This window comes from Emydura macquarii, unplaced genomic scaffold, assembly GCF_026122565.2.
Source record: "Emydura macquarii macquarii isolate MOO-44397 ecotype Brisbane River unplaced genomic scaffold, CSIRO-AGI_Emac_v2 contig_2205, whole genome shotgun sequence".
Classification (NCBI taxonomy): domain Eukaryota; kingdom Metazoa; phylum Chordata; order Testudines; family Chelidae; genus Emydura; species Emydura macquarii.
In genome coordinates, this window is record NW_027132342.1 from 21,199,736 (window position 1) to 21,222,481 (window position 22,746).

Below are 22,746 nucleotides of genomic sequence, written 5' to 3' on the forward strand. Positions count from 1 at the left end.
GAGTACACACTTTTGTGACATTATTGTATTGTTTATGGTGTTTTTAGTGATGTCAGTAAAAGGTTTACCGTGTCAGTAAAAAAAATCAACTTCAGATCTTCATGTCAGTAAAAACTAAAATGCCAGGTTGGCAACCCTGGTGGCAGGGCCTCCTCCTAAGCATGCCTCTGGGGTGAGGCACCATAGACCTTATGGGGCTCCTCCAGGGGGCGAGAAAAGCCCCTGTACACCTGATCACAGCACAGGCATTCCTTCCAGTTGGTTGTGATGTTTCAGCCAGTTTATACTTGGGGAGTAGAAGTCACACACTGTTAAAGCTTAGTGTCCTGGCACTACCTCTTAGTAGGATGTCTCCTTGTCCCCTTTTGTGAGTATCTGCAACTCTAATTATGTGGCTTATTTGACTGGCAACACTTTCTACCAAGATGACTATCTGTGGACCTGATCATGCAAGCTAGTGTGAGCAAAGGATGCTTAGCATCTCAGAGGATCACGTCCCAGGTTTGCTGAGGCCAGGAAATGCCACTGGCCCTTGAGTTCTGATCTCACGATTTAGACCTCTCCATGCATTAAATCATAGAAGTGAAGGTGAAAAAGGCTCCATTCAGTCATCTTGCCCATCTCCCAAAATAAAGGTGTACACAGCTTTAGAATGTGGATATTGGAACTGGGTCCTACTCATGCTCAGGGTGAGTATCAGAATCTCGGCTTTTGTACAACTCGTTCTCATGGTGGTTAAGAAAACTTGAAAATGGGAACCAAGCATAACCCACTGCAGTGGTGTCCGCCTGAGTTACAGAGGACCTGAAGCAATAGCCCTGCTCACATCTAAAGTGAAATCCTATAATCTGCACCAGTCACCATGTGGTAGCATTGCAGCATCATAGCAGAGTGAGCTTTGATTTGGCAGGAACAGCAACACCTTCATTAACAGTCTCAAATGCTTTTAAAAAAAAAGGCAAAAAATGTGTAAAATAAAGGGAACTGAATTGTATTTTATATCCCTAAAGTTAGAAACATTTGTATCAAAATATTTACAATGACTATTGAAATAAACACTTACTCTGTCAAAGAAACAGCAAAGTACAGTATTAGACTATGTCCACCGAATTAACAAAGTCTACACAGAAAGATAATGTAACAGAGAAAGTGTGAGCGAAAATACTGTTCATGCTAACCCTGCACCCATTAATTTCTTGTTGCCACCTAACTTTAATTTGTGGGCATAACCACAGTGAATCCTGACTTCTTGCCACTAATAATCTCGACTTACTATTTATGCTTTTCAAAGGGACGGAAATGTTTGGATCGGATACCCTGATGCAGACAGTAACTCTGTTCCTGCAATTATGACACAACAGTGCTTTGCTTTTCCATATAGCCTTTCATGTGGGGATCTCATGTGGGAGGTAGGTATAATTAACATCATTTTACAGATAGAAGAACATAGGCACAAATGGGTTAAGTGACAGAGCTGGGAACAGAACACAGAAGTCCTGACTCAGATTCTCCTTTCTAACTACTAGGCCTTATTTCCTCTGCCATCAAATATCTTTCTACTTTGAGGCGACTTACAGTGTCACTGTGGGATCAATGATTAATGCCCCATCCTGTGCTACAATGAGGGGGGGGAAAATCTATTACCTACAGGTAGTCATAAAAACCCAGTTCAGTATTGAAAGGTGAGATCCCACAAGCCTAAGCAGGCTGCCTCAGCGATTGGATAGGAAAGTCCCTTCAGTCCCACTGCTTATAGAGCACATGCATTACAGACCTGGTTGTTTATGGCTTCATAGGGACTCCCTGAGATCTTCATCATGCTGCTGTGTTAGAGAGATACACAGCAAACTATAGTGGAGCGACATACCCAGATGACTCTCTGGGGTGTGTACCACCGAGTTATAACTGCATCCCCTGTAACTAGGATCCTTGCTTGCCTCCTTTCTTTCCCTCTCTCCTCCCCTCCGTTCCTATGTGCTTCCTTCTCTCCCTCCACCTCTCTCCCTAATTTTTATTCATGGGAATTTGTCTGTTTCTTAGGTAGGAAACAGGATGGCAATGAATTTGTAGTTATATTTTCAAAAACTTGAATTTGGTCTATTTGGGCTGTTTCCAGATTTAATGTCTTTAACCCTTATAAAAATGTAACAAAAGGCCTGTCCCATGGGTCTCCTGGGCAAAAAGTCTTAGCTCACCACCCCACCCAGAATGCATGCTAAGGAGAAACAGAGGGGAGAGGGGAGGAAGGAAAATGCAGCGCTCATCTCCTTGATGTGCCGCAGAGTCAGTGATGCAGAGTCTGGTGGTTCCTTAAGGCACAGCTTGACTTTGCAAGGAAGGAGGACAGCATCAGGTGGGCAGTTTGTCTGTAACTTTAGGGCCCAAGTATCCAGGCTGTACTATCTGGATTGGAACTGTTTCTCTTTCTCTTTGATGGATTCATTTGTGGTGGGTGTTTTTGGTGTTTATTGGCCAGACATGTCTCCCAGCTGAATGATTCCTCATCCTCCCCATCCCCAAGTGCTAGCCCTCCCCCCTTTAACTCTTCTCAGTCTTATTTCTTTCTGAGGACAAGGTAGAGGATGCCAATGATGAAGCTGAAGCAAAAGCAGATCCAGACCAATATGAAGGAATAGCCATGATGGTCTTTAGGCGCTGTGAAGTAGTGTGGGAATCGGGCTGTGTAGATGGAGACTGCAATCAAAATGAAGAGCCCTGTAGAAGGAGAGGAGGGAAGAAAGAATTGAATTACATTTGAAAACCTGAATCATTGCAGGACATCTCAGGTACTGCAGTGATATGGTGGCATGTGTCCTATGACGCTCTTGTCCTTATGTTTATTACTGGGACGTGCACACATTCATTTATTGTTGTAGAGCTGCTAACGAGCCCTGAGCGCCGTATGCTAGTTTTTTCTTGTGAGCACAGGGGCGGTAAGTCCTGGTTTGTTACTGGAAGGCTTCTCTTGAGTCCAAGTAGGAGAGATGCTAAGGTTGCATATGGTAGCTACTCAGATACCAGAGCTGTGGAGAGTGAAGGCTCCCTCACGAGTACTGAAGCTGTGCATGCTAGTGGGCAAATCGCTCAAGAGTGGGGCCGCACACACTTGTTGGTTGTGTACTCTTCCATTAACATTGGGGTTTGTCACTGTAAAGTTTTTCATGAGCACTGGGGCTACTGGCACAAGCTCTTTTTTTTTTTTTTTTTTTTTTTGAAAAATTACAAAACCATATAACCATAATGCACATGTTGAAAACAGATCTGAGGGCGGTGGGGAAATGGATGACATTTTGGGGTTTGCCAACCTGTGAGCCTTTACCTACTGACTGTTCTAGTCATTCTCCAGCGTTGAACCAATAACAATTCAAACAACCTGCTTGCCCCAAACATGTTTCCTTTCCCTATTCCTCCCCTACAATAAGCACTTCCAATTGAAGACTGATCTGCACTGCTCCTGGGACACCAAGAGCTTATATTGGGAATCTCTTCTTAGTCAGCAGGGAGCCATGGAGGATGGAAAACTATTATACTTGACTTGTACTTTTCCTCTTTCATACAATAAGAGTCTGATCAAAAGCCAGTGAAGTCAATGAGGAATCTCCCATGATTTTAATGGGCTTTGGGTCAGATCACCTTCTGTTTACGATTGACACACGGTAGGCGGGGACTGGTATGGATAACTTCCTGGAGTAATAAACCAAACCATAATCTGAAGTGGAGCATTAAATTGCCTATGGATACATCTAACCTGTTCCTAAACATCTGAGGCCCTCTTCCTCAAAAGGCAATAGTAATTAGGGTTGGGAGGAGCCGGACAAGAGGACTTCTCTCACTGCCTGATGGTGTTGGCAGTTTGCAAACATTGTCTGTGATCCCTGTTCTTTCTTGAAAAGACACAGACCATGCGTTGTGAATGACCAAAGCAGTGACTGCTCTCTTGAAACAGCCATTTTGAATTTTACATCAGAGGTACTCTGTGATGGAGCAAGATGCTTTGAGATTGTTTGGTTAATGCTATGGAGAATGACCTGTCCCACGGTCAGACATTTTGATAGGGCAGGACTCATTGAATCCAGAAGAACAGATACCACAGCAGTGTACAGACAATGGACACAACCATCCCAGCAGGTGTACACTTCCATTTTCCATTGATTCCAATGTAATTCCACTCGTGCAGCAGTGAGGGTGATAGCACTAATATATAACGTGTGTGTGCATAAGAGCTAGTTTGAAAATGGTAAGTATTTCCAAAAGAAATTTAATCATTTTGTTGCTTTTTAAAAAATATTGATGGAAATTTTCTGGTTTGTTTGGATTTTTTTAAATTGAAAAACAGAAAACATTTCATTTCCTTTCCCTCCTCCCCCCCAAAAATCTTCTTTTGATAACTGAACTCTTTTTCCTAAAATCGTTTTGATTTTCAGTTTTTCAGTATAAAACTGGAAAACTTCAAATGAAAACAGTCAACGAAAAATTCCTTTTTGGAAACAGCCATTTTTTGTTGGAAACTTTTCAACCAGCTCTGTAAGCATGTGTGGAGTTTGGGGGGGACCATGCGAGAGGCATTGCCTCCCCCCTCATCTGTATACATTGATAATAGGGGAGGGGCACAACTGAAAAGTTCGGCCGCCCTGCAAACGACTCAAGTCACAGTCGCCCCTGGGCAGACCCCTCTGACCCTCAGCCTCCCCTCCTGAAAGCAGCAACCCCTCCCTGAAGAGCCCAGCGCCTGCCTGTCCCTGCAGGGTGCAGCTCACAGCTCACCCAGCTTCCGGGGTCACTTGACTGGCTTGGCTCTGCTAGCTACCACACAAGAGGGGCCGCCCAGCGGCACCATGTGACTGAGTGTGGGGCCAGCTCTGAGTCAACAGGAAACCCACACGTGGGAGTGGGGAGCCCCACCCCCAGCCCAAGCCCCTGGAGGCTGGGTGGTTCCCAGCTGTGGCTTTCAAGACCACCTTGTCTACAGGCTCCTGCATATTAGCCATCCTGTGGCCCTAGTTAAATCCCCCTCACACAGACACACACACATCTGTGTGCGAGACCTGAACAAACACTGGGCCAGGTGCCCGGCCCAACAGGCCAGCTGTGAATCCACGGTGGGTCCAGCCCTGCAAGCCTCAGACAGGCGCAGAATTTGCCCCTAAAGCGTGACCCCATTGGCCTGGCTGGAGCTGCCCCCCCACATATGGAATCCAACTACGCCGTTGTCTAAAAGATGTATATGTGCGGTATGTATACTCTATTTTTCCTCCCGGACATGCGGCCATCTGTGGGGTGGAATGCAGCAGCTGATGCAAAACTACACTCAAATCACTACTCTGCTGTTATGTCAATCAAGCTGCTACCTCTTTAGTTCACTGGGGGCCTTTACTTGTCAGACAGCACCCCTGAAATAACTGAAGGAACAAGCTAAGGCAAGGGTGTGGGTGTTACCTGTGCGCCCACACACACACGTACACACACATTTAAACCTTTAAGCAACCTGACACAGAGAGACGGGACTTACAGCAAATCAGCATGATGGCTCCAGTGATGTAGAAGCGTTTTCCTTTCTCCATTGTGAAGAGCTGCACCACAAACATGACCAATGAGATGACGGAGAAGATGATAGCGAGGATCATGAAGGCTTGCACTGCCTGGAGGGAAGCTGGCAACACAGGGTGGGAGAGAGTTTGTGTGTTAAGACACTATCAGTATCACAATGTACCACAGGTCTTCAAATAATATAGGTCATATCAAGACTTAAAGAAAACGTCTCTTACGCATATCCTCTTTACTGAATGCCAGCTGAGTGCATCTCCCTGCAACACAATTTAGCCAGAGTCCTGTTGAGTTTGTTTGTGCTCCAAAACTACCTGCCATCCAGACCTGAAATGAAACAAAACGGTCATGTCAATCTTGTGGCTTTTGACCATTCTGACAATGATTGCTCCAGCCTATCAGCTGATCTGAGCCTGAGATGGACAATGACTGTTGGAAGCATCTGTAGAGAGGAAGCTTCACCATGTGCATGGAACACACAAATATTTAAAGGGACAAGAGCTGGGACAAGAGCTTTGAAAGGCTTGAGAGATTTAGTCTAGATAAAAGAAGAGTTGGGGGTGGGACTCAATTACAAAAATATAGTAAAAACTGATCATAGGTTCCTTTTTGTCCTGCCCTGTAATATGAAAAATAAGTGGCCACACAATGAATTGAAGGACAGTACACTTCAAACAAATAGAATGTTGAAATATTTAATATATGGAACTCATAGTCACATGAGGTTACTGGATGAATAATGGATGAATTTTGAAAAGAACTGGATAATTTCATAGCCACTCATCAGTATTTTTAGCTAATGCAGCTAAGATAATAAGAGGAAAACACATATATGCTGGGGGGTATAAAAAGATTGTCTGTAGCAGGCGAAGAAGGAATCTTTTCTCCTCTTTTGTGTACAGCCTTTTCTAGTTGGTCATCTGCACTGTGGGTGTTTAGACATGCTGCTGATTTGTTGGCTTTGAAAGCGTTTGGGAGCAGTTTCAATGTCCAGCAAATGAGGCATGCAGGGCGTCCTAAATACAAACGAAGGTGTCCTATGGAATCAGAATGGGTGGACACCTGACTGAAGGTGGCAATTAGCTGGAAGCCATCATGTGGCAGGAGTGTTAGAGGAAAGCTTGAAGCTTTGAGTCTGTCCTTGTTATGGTGAATTCTGTTTGGGACTCTAGACACTGAATACAGTTGTACAATTTTTAAAATGTGTAATTTCCTCTCATTAGAGACCTTAACCTCTGTTTTGGCTGCAGTTCTTAGTCTCAAAATCCTGCGAGGCAGGGCAGTATATTCTTATACAGTTTTGTTGTGCTAGACTTTCTGGAACACCAGAGTGCAGGACAAACTAAGAATTCACTGGTGTTTCTTGAGCTTGCTAGCTCTGTTTCTTCCTTCCTGTTGTTGGTTTTCAGACCCTTAAATGTGAGTTTGGGGTGATTAAATAATTTTCAGACAGGGGTTGCCACAAGGGGGCAGTATAAACTAAGGCATAGGAACAGCTCTGTGTTACATAAGTGGTTGCATTGCTGCTTGTGCAGGTGAAGGCTCTGAAAGACAGGAGAGTTTTTCATGTGTATTTGGATATGCCTTTTAAAATGGAGCTGGCGCCTGCCTCTTTGCCTCCCTGCTGCTGTCAAGAGGACTGGAGGGGTTGATTCTGTAGTGTAGTGTAATATACAAACAAGGACATTTATCTGACTAAAAATAGCATCTGTCGTTGTAAGCTCTTTTGGGCAGGGATTGTCATTTTACTATATGCCTGTACAGTGCTTAGCGCAGCCAGGACCCACCCTAGCTGAGGCCTCCAGCTACTAATGTTATATAAACAACAATCTGCAGTGGTACTGGATAGGATACTATTAGTAGGGGGGCATACGCTTCCTTCAGGATCTAAACTCTTTAGCTGATGGTGTCAGGAATAAATTTTCCCTTGTGGTACAGGATTGCACACTACGTTCCATTATGGAGTTTGTGCTTTCTTTTGAACAATGAATGAACAGTTATTTGAGACAGTATACCCGACAAGATGGCGCACTAGGCTTTCCCAGTAGGTTACTTGACTAGATGAAGTATTGGTTTCCACTGATATGGCAGGTTATGGGACATAATGGACCACTGGTTTGCACTGATATGACAGTATTTGTTTCTTAACAAGTCTTTTATCTTCACTCTAATTAGAATTGTTGGTTTTCCTTTTTGACTTGGTGAGCAACGGCAGCATCTTAACACCAAGTGGGACTTTGATCAACTCTTTCCAGCTCAAGAAACTCTCCCCTGGAATTCTTTTGGTATTCATGCTTCTGTGAGTTACTTGGTCATTAGCCCAACAATTTACAGTCACGAGTCAGTCCCCAGCAACACTTGGTCTTTTTGTGTTGTATGTATGTGCTCTTGGATCACATGCTCTGTGGAATCTGGGGAATTCTCAGTGTGTAAACCTTCCACTGCCAACTCCTCCTAGCCTGGTAGGAGATGAATTGCATGTGTTATATAATAAATCTTTTCTCGAAGGTTTGCAATAACGTCTTAATTTTGACCTATGATTTTAATGTCACAAGAGATCAATGATCTGTGTGCAAGTGAAAAAATATACATCTTGTAAACTGATAGCATCCTGCCCACGGTGATATTCACACAGCCCCGCTGACTTCAGTGACATTGCATGAAGGTATATGAAGGCAGGATTTGGCCAAATTAATATCTCTATTCCTTGGAAGTGGGTGGCACTAATCAGTCCTGAAGCACCTAAAACTGGTTCAGTCAATCAGATAACATATTATCCAAACACTGCTCATTCTTTCTTTTAAATGAGATACCATCTTGTGTCATGGAATATGCAATTACCTGGGGACTAGTCCATTTTTGCTATTTGGGGTTGGAGCTTATCGTATGCTGCAATTTTGTTGCATGTTTATAAATCTGCTGCATATTTCTGCTACTATAAAGTGCTTTTGATATGGGCAAGGGCCAGTCCTTATTTGTGGTGTAGGCAGTATTTTAATAAATAGATGATAATGAATGCTACTAATAATTGTGTGTAGTTTTGCCCAAACAGCTCATGAGAACACTTTTTCATTCCAGAAACAGACAAGCTTGGGATACCATATAATTATACAATAGACTGTCTGGCAGATGATAAATCTCAGCTCAAAACTATCCTCCACTAATCTCACTTGCTCAGCTAGTTCTTGAGTGAGGCGTGTACAGGTGTTTCCTACTACAGGTTATGAGAGTAGAAACATCACCTTGAGGCTGCCTCTGTTTCTTTGAGTTCAGGACAAAGAACTTTTCTGTTCTCAGGGTGGCATCTAAATTAAAGTGGCTTGATTTTTTTTCAGATATACATTTATTTCAAGGGAGCTACACCAGCATAAAATTGGAGTAATACAGCAGTAAATTAGGCTCCTTATGTTTTCTGAACAGCTCCTTTGCATATTACTATTTACTGAAAGAGGGTGTCTACCCTAACTCTATAGACTGGAAACCCTACATAGAACATCTCAATGGTATGTGGGGTTATAACTGTGGAAGGGTTGAACCTTCAGTGTCTGCTGCCTGTCTTCTTCAGAGAGACAAGGTTGGTGAGGTAATAGCTTCAGCTTTGTGTTATAGAGACCAACATAGCTTCAACAACACTGTCTTGTTCAGAGGCAGAATTACTTACGTTGGCAATGGTGGAGACAAACAGCATGATCACAGTGGCAATGTGGACCACAAAAATACCAGCCAGTAGCACCAACATCTTGGCTTCTCAGTCTGTGTGTGTGAGGGTAGAGGAGGGAGTCTCAAACTCAGATGATTCTGCGGGAAAAAAATATTGGAGAGGAAAATAAAGGTGGGTGCTGAAACCAAGAACATTGTGACAATAAACCAGTAATTACATGCAAGAAAGTAACCAGGTTTGTTCTAAGCCCACCCCAGAAACATTGACCTAGTGCTGAAAAATGTATCTAAAAATACCAGTAACCCCCACCTCCAAGCAAATCACTCAGAGCAGTTGGAGAGGAACTGTAGGCACAGTAACCAGTCTTGGAGGAAATGCAAAGCAGGGTTCCGAAGACACAGTGGGTAGTCTTTAAAAATAGGCTGAATATACGTATGACCATTAATAAAGTTAGGTGCTGTGTAGGGTAAAGTGATATACTCCAGTCCCAAACACTAGGAAATGGAGCTACTTGCCCATTGGGGCCCTGGACGTCAGGAATGATTTCCTTTTCCTCATCCCCCACTCTTCAATACGGTGTTACCCAGTTGGTCTGGTGTATCATGAGTTGTTTGGGGTGGAGATTTGTCTTCCTCTGACATGTCAGATATTGGGAACTGTTGGAGTGGAATACAGGACCATGCAAGCCGGTGGTCTGATCCATTATGTTAAGAGAGAATACCAGAATAGATGAACCACCGGGCTGTTCCAGAGTGGGAGAAAATAGACTAGTGTACTTAATGGCTGAGTGGTCGGATCTGGTATGTTGCAAGGTGAGATAACTAGAGTCATTGCTTTGCTCAGATTCTTTATTCCTAAAATGGAAATTGTTGCAGTTCCCATAAAAAAATCCCAAGCATTGGTTTGTAGTGACGGCTACTCCTGATTTTCTTTTAAATTCAAGGAAATCTGCTCAATATATTACTGCATTGATACCCTTCACATATATTGCGTCTGGTTCCTTTGCCTTATTCCCCTCTGTGCAGCAGGACTTGACGTCCTGTAGTGTTTCCTGTCACTGATGAATATATGATTTAAAAAGAAGACAGAAGACAGATTTTAGGAACTAGCATTGGCAGGTTCTGATGTTGCCCTTTAACCAGCTCTACTGTTTTCTTTTCTGAAATAATTAAATTTAAGGAGCAGAGGCCTAATTTTGAGAACAGATTCACTCCTACACAAATCTGGCAAGGACATTTATCAGTAATTAGAGTCACAGAAATTAGAGATAGGAAAGACTCGTTGGGTCCTTTAGTCTATGTTCTCTGGCCAGTGGAAGATTGCTACCAAAAAAGTGGGGAGTTAAATAAAGGGAGTTAAATTAATTTCCTGCCCTCCTTCTCATGGCGAGGGGAGGAGCAGTGTCAAATCCCTGCTTTATATATGCAGTTATTTTGTGTCAGGTGAGTCAGGTCAGGAATCCAGCAGTATTTCCTTTCTGGATGAGGAACAGTGCCAATGCAATATAATACTGCAGTTATTTTTTTAATAACATCTGTCATACAAACTATAAGAAAAAGGCTTTGTAGAGTCACACAAATGGCGTATGTTGCTCATTTACTCCACCTTCCCCACTCCTTCCTTTTTGTCTAATTGCAGCCTTGTGTGGGTGAGACCTGCTTTTAAAGATTACATGGTGGCATTTGGACTGTGATGACACAATTTTCCCACTTACTTGCCATTTGTCTAAAACTGGCTTAGCTAATAACCAGCAGGAATTCCCAGAATTACAGAAACCAGAGAAAGACATCCGTGCAGGACTGTTCTTCACTGTAAATATCTGTTTCAGTGCTTTGTCCTGTTCAGTTTCCAAAGTCTCAACCAATGTGGCTTCCACTATTTCTCTTGGGAAGTTTTTCCATAGCCTAATAGATCTGACTTGTAGAAAATGGGTCCTGATATTCTGTCTCTATTTGTCATGGCTTGCTTTTATCCCTTGGATTATCCTAGAAAATTCTTTGTACTTCAGGCGAGCACTCACACCTCCCACTGACTACAAGTGGCAATTGTTGGATGTTCAGCACTTCTGTAAACCACACTCTAAGTGGATTTCTCCAGCAATTTTAATAATCTGTCATCTGAATTCCCTGTGGTTTGGTTCTGAAACTGATCTGACTAAAGAGAACACCAGTGCTATAGGCTGTGAGAAATCATATCTTCCCTGCTCCCTGATGTGAGGTTTCTGTGTACGGAGACCCAAACTGTATTGGCTTTCTTTATCACCATGTCACATAGGAAACTCAAAACTGGAGGTCTTCGTATTTTTTTTCAAACAAAATATTTTTCATTGAAAAATGCCATTTTAAAATATCAAAATATTTTTACCCAAAAAGTTTTTTTTAAGTTTATAATTGTTAAATGATTGGGGGGGGGAGGGGGGTGTTAAACAAAAAAAAAAGGAAATATTTTTTAATAGTCACATGACCAAGCTGACCAAAACATTCATTTTTAAATGCTTTAAAAAAAAAAAATAGATGTACCGTTTTGTTATAAAAATGTTCCAACCAAAATTAAAAACAATCAACCAAACCAAACCAAACCAAAAACAATACCACCAACAAAACAACAAAACAAAATTGATTTTGGAATTTTCATTTTTTGTTTGTTGTGAATTTTTTTTTTTCATCAGTTCTACTCACATCTAGCATGCTGCTCATGATCTGTCCTAGTTAGGTTGCTTTTGGCATTCCTACTTCCCAAGTATGATGGCCACTCTCTCTACACATGCTACTAATGTGAGTTACTCAGGGGATGTCGATTAACTTTGAGTCATTCTGAGTAAAAGCATGACTACCTTCTCTGTTCATTGTCCCTTTCGCCCATTGAATACACAGTAGAGAACAATCCCATGTGAGCTAAGGGACAGGGGAGAGCAAGATAATAGGTCTTTTCCATTTCTGACGGTGCTGCATGTGCTTTTCTTCTCATTAAACACAATAGAAAGTGCCTTGGTTGTTCTGCAGGGGTGAGGCATGTGTTCTCATCAGCAGGGTGGGGTCATATTGCTAGAGCAACAGCACATGTTGCATACATATCCCTTCTCCTCCTTTCCCCAATCTAGCTGCAGCTGGAATTGGAGTTTATCAGGCTTTTACTGGACTGTGGTTCAGTCCCAACCATCCTGGAGATGCCTGTTTTTCCACTGGCTCACCCCAAAGAGTTCAAAATGGCAATCACTTAACGCTGCAATTGTTCAGTGTAGTCTGTCCTTTCTAGTGCTGCATCTCGACAGCCAGGGAGGTGCATGTCCAGGAACCAGGGCCTGTGGAATGTACAGTAAGCCCTGCGGCAGTCCCCTGCAGGCCTTAATGATGGGAAATCAGTTACTGGGTCAGGAAGAGTGGGTAGAATAATTCCTGAAAGATGCGAAACTTGAGAGTAGGAGAGGATGTGAGCTCATCTGCCTGGTAATCACCTTGGATGGCTTGAGATGAAAGAGAGACTTAGTACTGGTGAGGGTAGACTGAGATTCTCCCCCTTTCTCTCCCCCACCAGGATCATGGATGGAGAGAATGATATAAATGCTAATAATGAATAACAACAGCTTACATTCCTATAGCACCTTTCATCACAAAGGATCCTAAATTGCTTTTACAACCACTCTCTATACAGGAACATCTTCACCAACTGCTACAATGCTTCTTCTGAGGAGAACACAATGATTGGTTCACAACACAAAGCCCTGCTACACTACAGTTTAAGGCAGGAGGATAACCATATCAGATTTTTTTTTATCAACCCCTGCCCCCCAGACCTCTGCAGACAGCATACGCTTTGCGGGTGGGGAATCACTTAGTTGAAACCCAGCTTGCTGTCCAAATAGTTTGGCTGGAACATTTTCAACCAGCACTAGTTGCCACCTTAGAATTGGCACAGGGTAACAGATCTGATGCCTCTAGTCAGGGCCAGGATCATTTGGTAATGAAGGTGAAGAGTATGAAGGCTACAGCAGAAGAGAAAAATACTGGATGTGCCACCCTACAGCTGGCACAGACTAATAGCTCTGACACCAGCAAATCGCCAGTGTAATAAAGCAAATACTGCCACGGGCAATGCTACTTATCGTATCACCACAATTAGGTGGCTCAGGAGTGTGTGTCAGCTATCACAAATGTGTAGAACTGTTCCACAAGCCTGTCCTACGTAGATACAATATCTGAGCACCCCAGGGGCCTTTGCTGTTTTGACAGGCCCTGTGTGGTGAGCGCACTGTCTCACCATGGATGGACTCAGTTTTCATGGCACAAAGATGCAAAGGTCATTGTGACGTGATTATTTTGTCCCCCAGAACCAATACCAGAGAGTTGGTGGCTATAAAGATTACAAAGGCTAAACATTGTAAAGGGGCCATTTCCCCCTGTGGTCTGCTTCTTGTTTCAGACCCAAGTGAGGCCAGGGGCCCTGTTGAAACAGGTTTTATAGGTCATTATGGTTTGCAAATCAGGTGCCTTTTATAAAGATGTGGGTGAATCATCTCTTCGCTGCAGAGAGCTCTCTTGGGAGTCTGTGTGCGCGAACATGCACTTTTGGAGTCTTTGATTTAAGGAGTGTGATTAAAAGGCCTTACAAGGTACATAGCTTGGACTTACAATAACTAGAGGGGATATGCCAACCACCTCCAAGTATCTGATGGGTGTAAACATAAAGGGAAGAGCGGCATTGCACAGGGTGGCCCAAGAGGCTATAACTGAAAGTAATGGGATGAAATTGAGCAAACACAATGTTTTGGCTGGAGATCAGGAAATATTTAGTAGTGAGGCTGTGGAATAGTCTCACAAGGGAAGTGGTGGAAGACCCATCGCTTGAGTCATTTATAACTGGACTGGACAAAGCCCTGGAGAACATACTATCGGGAACATCCTGCGCTAGCTGGGGTGAGAGGAGGAATGGAAAAGATGATCTGACAGGGTTTTTAATCTGTGATGTCTATGATTCATTTGAGAGTGGGTGAATCTCTCAGTACCAAAGGTAAGCGCTGAGAAACTGGCATTTTCTCAGGAAGAAAAGCCCTGGAGCGCCAACTCATATGACAACCTCAACAGAAACTCTGAAGGTCTCTTGATGGTAGGGAGGGGAAGAGAATGCTGCCTGAGGTCTAGCAAGCTGCCAAAAGCCAGGACTGGAGGAAAGTACTGTATCTCCTTGCACTCCACATGTGCAGGGAGAAAGGAAGGGTTGAGTGTCTAAAAATGGACTGAGAGAGACTAGAAAGGAGATAAGGGGAAACTAGAGTGAATGGAAGCCACAGAACTATTTCAGTGGCTTAATGATTAGTAATAATAAGATGCCTAAGAATGCTCTGTGCTCCATGCTGGGTACTTTGGGGGAACGTGGGAAGTGAGGGAGCGGGCAAAGGCACTTTGCCATGTTAAGAGTTTCAAGATTTCTGTTCTGAAGACTGGTTAATTAAAAATGTAAAATGTTTGGGAGGGCCTGGAACTCACAGTAAAATAATGAAAAGGAACAGGGAGAGAAAAGAGCAAGCGTAGACATGTCCAGTTGATGGGCTCGAGGCTGCGGGTGTGCATGTGAGATTTGTCTGAGTGTGTGAATGTTTATTTCTGTGTATGTGTCTCTGTGAGTTTGCATGTGTGTGTATCTGGCATGACTTTGCTGTGGGTGTGTCTATGAGCTTACCTGCGTGCGTTTATGTTTGATTTATGTGTGCTTTATTTTTGTGTGCACATATTTATCTGTGTGAGGGTATCTGAGTTTGGCTGCATGCATGTGTGTCAGTGCCTGTACTATAGAAAATGGTTTACAATCATGATTCCATTAAATGGTCCTTTAAAGTCATAGTACAGTACACTGCTATCAAAAGCCTAAGCGTGAAGCCTGCCTGAACACACTATTATGTTTCCATGTAACCTTTAGCTATGAAGGGGCATGGTTAGCTAAGCACCCCAGAACCCTGAGTCCTAGTCAGATGACCTCTCCTTTTCCCCTACAGCATGGTTTTCAACCTATGGTCCATGGTCCGGGGGGGTGTTCTACAGAACTATGTCTACGATTTCCAAAGGGGTCAGCACCTCCATTTGAAATTTTTAGGGGTCCATAAATGAAAAAGGTTGCAAATCACTGCCCTTTAGTGTCAACAATAAACCTGCCCCATATGTGCCAGCACAGGCGTGATGCCCCCAAAGAGCTGGTGTGTCTGAAAAGCAGCTAAGAAAAGATGGTGCTAGCTAAAATGCAAACTGTTCAGTAGCAATCTCTTCACTGCTGCAAGAGGTCATAAACCCTATTTGACTGTAAGAGGGCTGGGAGTTTTATGAAGAATAATAGTACGTGCAGTTATGTGTGACAAGAGTGCAAACCGATTTCCACCAGGGTCAGGAAAGAATTCCTCCTGATGCGTTGTACAGCGCTGCACATCTGGCAGCTGAGAGAGGCAGGACACCAGACTGGATGGATCAATGGTCTGATTAGGCATGGCAAATGCTCTGCTCCTGGATGTTTGGTTCAAAATCCTAGCAATAAAATGTAGTACTTCAGCAACGTGTGCGATTTCCAAAACCAGCGGCCGCACCTTAGCAAATCCTTGATCTGCTTGCATTATCTTATCCCTCATCTCTGAGTGTTTTGCACTTCAGTCCCCTTGTTCTGATTGCTCTTCCTCCCTTCCAAAAGGCTTAGTCTATTCCTTGAGAGGGACACAGCTCAGACATAACTTACTTTGACCAAAGTTTGTAAGGTAGACATGACCTCAGTGATGACAAGCGCTTGGACGTTGGACTCCAAAGTTGCTGCTTTAATAACTCCCAAGCAGACTTTGGCCTGAGCTAGCAATGTGGGGAAGAGAAGGCACTTGCCTAGTGCGCCCTCTAATCAGAAGGCGTGTCCACAGCACCAAAATAATCACAAGGGTGGCCTCCCAGGAGCTATAACTGCGGCTGGAAAGAAAAACAAGGTGTGGCCCTCTGGATCATGGGATCCCAGGAAACCTCCAGATTGATTTGGCAGCAAATTGAAGCAACGTGCTTGAGCAAGAATGGTCCATTGATTTTTGCATGTAGCCCAGGTATATCATGGTTCAAGCTCTTCTTCTGATTTATTAAGATTCTCATTGCCAGCCTCTTACCTACTCTGCTGCAGACACTGTGTTTCATATTTGGTGGGTAAAATCCTATACCCTAAACTTCAGCTTGACAAACACAATCCCTCCTTCAAGGGGGTTGGGTTGGGGTGGTGGAGAGGAGATTGAATCCTCTTAGCCTGGCCATACGGCCTTCTCTACCATGAAAGTGACACAAAATTGAGTAGGCCACATTTGGCATTAGTAGGAAAGCTGCTCCCAGAATGCCATCTGCTCTGCTGTGATGCTTAGCCTGTTCAAGAGGGGAAGGGTAGAAGGGGCTGCCCAGCTGCAGATTTGGGGAAGATTTCTCAAATACGTGGTGCAGGTTAGCATTTTGCATGTTGGGCTGCTATAGCAGCTGAGTTTATGTCTTATGTTTTTTAAACTCATGCTTCAGGATTTCAGCCAGTTACCAGCAGGGGTCAGGAAGGGATTTTCCCTCTCCCTTACTCAGTGTATTCTGAGAGGGCTTTTTTTTTTTTTTCTTTTAACCTCCTTCCTCTGAAACATCAGGGACGCCCAGGCTGGAGATGGGATACTGGGAGGGTGATCCAGTGCTCTGAGATGACACTGACTGTTCTCTCTCTCACAGGTGCTTGGCTGGCTGCTTCTTGCTCATGTGCTCCAGGTCTAGCTGATTGCATATATGGGGTTGGGAAGGGATTTTCCAGCAGGTCAGATTGGCAGTGACCTAGGGCATTTTATGCCTTCCTCTGGAGTATGTGGGTGCAGGTCACTTGCCAGGATTATCTGGGTATATCTCACTTAATCATTTCCCTGCCACTTCAGGGGCCTCAGGCATTGATGCATCTTGGTCCATCCCATTCTCTGCCTGTGACACATAATAGTCTAGTCTCTTGTGGGCTGTAATATTTTGGTCTAATTTTGGTTGTTGGGTTTAGTGTGCAGGTGCTGGGTAGTGGTGGTGGCTTGTGATATACAGGGGGTCAGACTTATATCTAGTGGTCCTTTCTGGCTTTAAACTCCATGATTCTGTGAGGCACTTTCAAAACAACCTGATAAGATTCTTAGAAATCCTGCCAGAAACTGCAGTCCTATGCAGCTGCTCCTTCAGAAGGTAGTCTCGGAGCAGAAAAAAGAGGTGTCCTGGAATGCTTTCTGCCCTGCAGGGGCCTTCAAATGAGTAGACATGGTAGTCATATGTCTGAAGAAGAAGCCCCCCCAAACCTATTTAGCACCCTATTGTTTGTCTCTGTGAGCAGTTGGCTTGCTGGAAAGATCCTTGAAAAATTAGAAATTCATCTTCAAATGTTGGAATGGGAAGTGAACCCCTAACTTGGGCTCTCAGCTCTTGACTCTTCCAGCCACCTGGCTGCTGCCATGCTGGAAAAGTAGGAAAACTAGTTCCTGTGATCCTTCTTCCATTAGCCTTTTTGCAGGCGAACAGAAGCAAGAAGGAAAATAGGGAATGAAATTCTCTGAGCACTGATCTACCCTTTCGTCTGTTACTATTCAGCTGGAAGGTTATACTAATGTAAAGCAAGGGTGTCTATTGCTGAGAACGTATTAGCGATGCCCAGTCTTGCAGGAGGAGGTCCACTATGGGTTCACCATGGGTATTTTAGTGTAAACACCCACTTTGATGCCCATTCTGGTTCCTTAGCGCATTGCACACCAGGTACAGTGCTCAATGTGATGAGAGCTTCTGCCCAGAAGCCAAAGGGAATTTAGGGCAGGACTGGAAATCTGCCATTGCACAGGGGACATATGGCGCATGGCCTCAAGCTGACATGCACCATGAAATCCTTCTGGCAGAGGGAGGAGAGGCAGTGTTAGCACAGAGACCACCCGCCTTCACTCTGGGGAAATTCAGGCACTCATATTGAATAAGGTTCTGCTGCCTGCCATGCCGTGCTGCCTGGGAGTCATGCATCAATCGCAGCAGGCTTGTGGACAAAGTTAAGGACAGCTTCAGTTCTGAATTCCCCTACATTTGGTCAGTTTAGCCAAGTGTATGTCTACATGGCAGCTGGAGGCTGCTCCCCAGCAAAATAGGCTGACACCCTAGCTCTGCTCGAGCCAGCACGCTAAAAATAGCAGTGAGGTCCTGGCAGCACAGGTGGCGCCTTGAGCTAGCCCCCTTGAGTACAATCCTGCCTCACCCACCCCCACCCCCTGTACCCACGGGTACGTATTTGGGTGACCAGCCCAAGCTGCTGCTCTGGTCACACTCCTATTGTTACCGCACTAGCTTGAGCAGAGCTCCTCTGTCTCCCAGCTGCCATCTAGACATACCCCAAGATCCCTGCATTGTGGCCTCTCTCAAAATACCTAAGCAGCAAGGCTTTTTTATTTCCTTGAATTGGGTCTGCTTTCAAGTTTCCTAACTAGCGCCAATGCTCCCTCTCAAGCCAGTAGCCAGCTACAGTATTTTATTGGCACGCCTTTGTATTGCTTAAGAATGGCCAAGTTGAAAATCCTGAAGATACACCCTGCGGCTGCAATACAAGCAGAGAGGGCCTTATATGCACCACACTCCCCCAGAACCAGAGGATTCTCCGTGAAGCCCAGGCCCACCTCCCTCAGGTTTTCCATGGGAGGGGCTCAATCCCCCTCCTTATGAGTTTTGAAATTGTATGAACGAAAGGTACAGCCTGTTCCCCACTCAGACACACCTGATGTGCTGCTGTCATATAGGAACTGCACAAAACGCCTGCAGGATCCCCTTATGCAATCTAGGCCCAAGTGACTTCAACAGGACCACCTCCATGAGTAAAGCAAGCAGGATTCATTCCTCTCTCACTCATGTTCCCTCATTTTAAACATTATCCCACAAGAGGCACATGTTGTTCATAGGGGGAGTCTGGGATGGGAATTAGGAGACCTGGCTTCTATTCCCAGCTCTGCTGTGACATATCCCCTTTGTTTTCCTGCCTCCCTTGGTCTGTTTAGACTGTAAATTCTTTGGGGCAGGCACTGGGTGTGTATAATGCCCAGCACAAGGGGACCCCAATGTTGGTTAGGATTTCTAGGCATTACAGTAGTAGAAGTAATAATAATGATCCCAAGACAGAGCAACATCCAGTGGCATTGCTACACTATTTGGGGCCATTGCTCCAGAGGCGTATATTGTATATCATTGAGCTGCACTGTTCTGCATTGTCCTGTTATAGGGAAATAATCTGCATAGGCAAGATCTCTTGGCAATCTCAGGGCTGCCCCGCCCCACCTCCCAGGTGTTTGTGCAAAGAGTTTGGGCGAAAGGAGGAGGTTAAGTCTGCTTGATTTTAAACCCTTTGTAGCAAACATCTTGGCTTGCTGTGTGGGACGCCTAATGAGCCAATAGAGCTATCCCAGGGATGAACTTGGCCCCATGTCTTCAGGCACATCATGTCCTGTGCCCATCTCTGTGTGCGTTCAGAAAAAGAAATTCTCTCTTCATTAGAGTGATGTTGAAATGGGGCACGCCTAGACAAAGCCACTCTCACAAGTGCCTTTAGAGAGGGAGTACAAGTGCCTTCTAGCAAAAGGCCGTTCAGCCATTGTTTTCTTCCCACAGACTTTGTCAAATGTATTTTAGAATTAAGAACATCAAATAACTGCTTTCACCACCACAAGTGCCATTCAGCCAGAAGGATCTGTAAAGCTCTAGCGACTCTCTCTTTCTTGGTCACTTCACCCACCGCTGAAATGCAGCTGCCTCTTGGGTGGTGGGCAACAGCTGCAAGTGTGCACAGCCACAGGCTAAACTCCCACAATTTGCAGACAGGCTGCAAATTAAATGGGAGCAAGGCTGGTCTTAAATATATTTATGGGGAAATGAGAGAATTGTTGGGGAAAGGGGTTTAGGGTAGAGATGATGTGTAACTCTTGATGGCGGGGGGGGGGGGAGCATAATTTAACGGTTCTCGAGGGGGGCAAGTGACCACCCCATGCATTGCCTCTGAACTAAGCAAGCACCTGGGGAGCTTCTCATGGCAGCCAGGTATTGTGGGCAAGGGGCGTTGCCGATTGGCGCCAGGCTCATTCATGGGAGAGGCAAGAGCGCATCAGGGGTGCAGGCTGGAGCTGTGCTGCCTGCCCTGTTTGGGGAGTGTCTGGCTATGCAAAGGCAGCCTGGCTCGGGGAGCAGGGCAGGGAGGGCTGCTGGGCAACCAGCCAGTACCCCGCCCTCATAGTGAGGAAAGCCAGGGATCCAAGTGGGCCAAGGGGAGCTCCTACCAGCTTCCAATCCACTAGCTTCTGGCAGGGCATGCCCCACAGTCTGAAAACCTCTGTTCTAAATGGAAGGCAGAAATCTGAGGGGAGCACATGACCCCATGTGTCACCACTGGTTTAGGGTAGGAGGAGGATTGATCGGGAAATATGCCAATTTCTGCAATGCCCAACTTTCAGGTCTCCTGCCAACCCACTCCTTTATCCCCTCTACCTTTTCCATGCAGCTCTCCTATTGCTTTCAAAACTTCCATCGTCTTCCTTGCTTTATTTTCATCACTCCCAACCCCAGGGATTTGGCTGCCAAGAAGGAGTGATTTGCAATCACATTGTTCATATGTCTTTGGTTAGAAATTTGGGTAAGCTTCAATCTTACTAGCTAGGATTCAGAGAAGGAGCCTCCCAAATCTGACTTGAGTTGTGCCAACACTTTTGCCATTAAAAACTTAAGTTTTAATATTTTTTTTTAAAGCAGTGAGTTGCAAATCACTAACAAAATGGAAGAGCTTTGACACACACACACAGAAGCATGAAGGAAATCTGAAAAACCAAAGGCCAGCTTCTGATCTGAGTTGAGCTGGTGTTAATCTGAATTAGCAGCATTGTTTTCAAACTCCGAAGCTTGCAAAATGTGTCATTTAAAAAAAAAATGTAGCAAGCAACTCCCTTACTCAGCATGGCACAGACGGTTCTGCTGTGTCTCTCTCACACTCATACATACCCTCGAGGCAAGAATAGAGTTACCTTAGCAGCAAGCAGCGTGCAATTGCAGACAGACTGTGTGGTGCCATCTATCGTGCCCCAGCCCTATTTGTGGCTGGATTTCAAAGCAAAATATAAAGGCATAAGTGTTTGCCATTAGTGAGTCGCACTCGGAGATAGAGAGAACAAGGGAAATGGGGGGAAAGGGAAAGATAGAGGTATTAGATCAAAGGGAAGGACAATACTGAATGGAGAAAAAAGCAGTTGCTGAGGAGTTTGGGAAGAGGTCTTACCCTGTAGTGGGGCTGGTTCTGGCACCTTTAGAAGAAGGAGCTTGCTTTGCCTTAGTCCTATCTTCTCGATGTACAGAGCTGCAGTGGAGGGAGTGTCTGCCTGCCGGAGTTATAAGTTTCCTCTGCTGCTGTGTCAGGATGTGCGATGGGGTGGTGTCTTTTCGCTGTGTTTTAAAGGAGTTTCTATGAATCAGTCTAGCTTTAAAGAAAAGGAAAAAAAAGCTACGCCCTGCTTTTTTGGCAGCAAGTCAAGAGTCACTGGGAGGAAAGCAGTCATTCAAAGAAATCTCTTGTGGAGTTCTGTCTGACTCAGTGCAGTACAGAGACCACAGCCTGGAAAAAGGAATGACACTAATCCAGATGAGTAATAGGAGGCGCCCAAACAGCATCTGTTTACAAAAACGGACTTCTGGTTACCATTTAAAAAAAAATTCTATAGTTACAAATGTGGCAACAAGAGCTACAATGCACTCAAGCAAACAAATAAATGACCCCAGCCTAGGGTGTGGTGATGCCTGACTGAGTCACCGCACACCACACCCCTGTGTCACATTCAGGAGAAGGAAACCTTTCCTAAGGGAGCAGAGGAAGGGCAAAATGATCATTCCTGCAGAGTGGGGCTAATCTGGAAATATAGAGCAGAGATACCCAAACGTAGTCCCTGAAGCAGTGGAGCACCTGTTTGCCTGTTGGGGATGGCTTTCCTCCTTGTCTCCAGGTGAGAGAGACAGAGCAAGCTGGAAGGAGAGATGAAATGAGGAGACAGTGTGAATAACTGTTTTCAGAGGATAATAACTCATCACACTGAAGATATCCAAAAATACATGAACACTTTCCCATGAAAGCAATTGGCTGAGCTGCTCTGAGGCTGTTAGATATTTGCGACCGGGAAGGAGAGGGGCCTGGGTGATGATGGTGAATGGAAAAGGGATGGCATCCATAAAATATCTCTGTTAAAATGTGGTCCCACTGTGAAAGCATTTGAGATCCTCTGCTTTAGAGAATAAGTCTGCATTTGCAGAGTGGAGCAGTGACAGACAGACAAGATAACTGGATAAGGCTTTTCCATCTCCAGTGATGAAGATGCTAGATTGTTTTCATAAAAAGGAAGTAGATACTTTTTGAAGTTTGAGTTGGTGAAAAGAAATTCTGGCTGTTTTTCAGACTACTCCCTCTGTCTGGTACTGCTGCCTTTTCTGTGACCCCAGTCTAGTTTTAAAGCAAAGCACCCAGCTTAAACTGGGCTATAGTTA

The 22,746-nt window shown here is 44.6% G+C and overlaps 1 protein-coding gene and 1 long non-coding RNA gene across 2 annotated transcripts in view; one reads left to right on the forward strand and one right to left on the reverse strand.

Moving 5' to 3' along the window:
- The window catches only part of LOC137160491 (uncharacterized), an 87,910-nt gene that overhangs the window by 39,447 nt on the left and 25,717 nt on the right, over positions 1-22,746 (forward strand). The gene's annotated exons all lie outside the window — the stretch shown is intronic.
- Positions 976-21,691, reverse strand: EMP1 (epithelial membrane protein 1). Its single transcript, XM_067559059.1, has 5 exons — positions 21,494-21,691; positions 9,206-9,342; positions 5,766-5,871; positions 5,510-5,650; positions 976-2,715 (listed from the first exon to the last, which is right to left on the reverse strand). Exons 2-5 carry the CDS (start codon positions 9,281-9,283, stop codon positions 2,555-2,557), a joined length of 486 nt encoding a protein of 161 aa, XP_067415160.1. The 5' UTR covers positions 9,284-9,342; positions 21,494-21,691; the 3' UTR covers positions 976-2,554.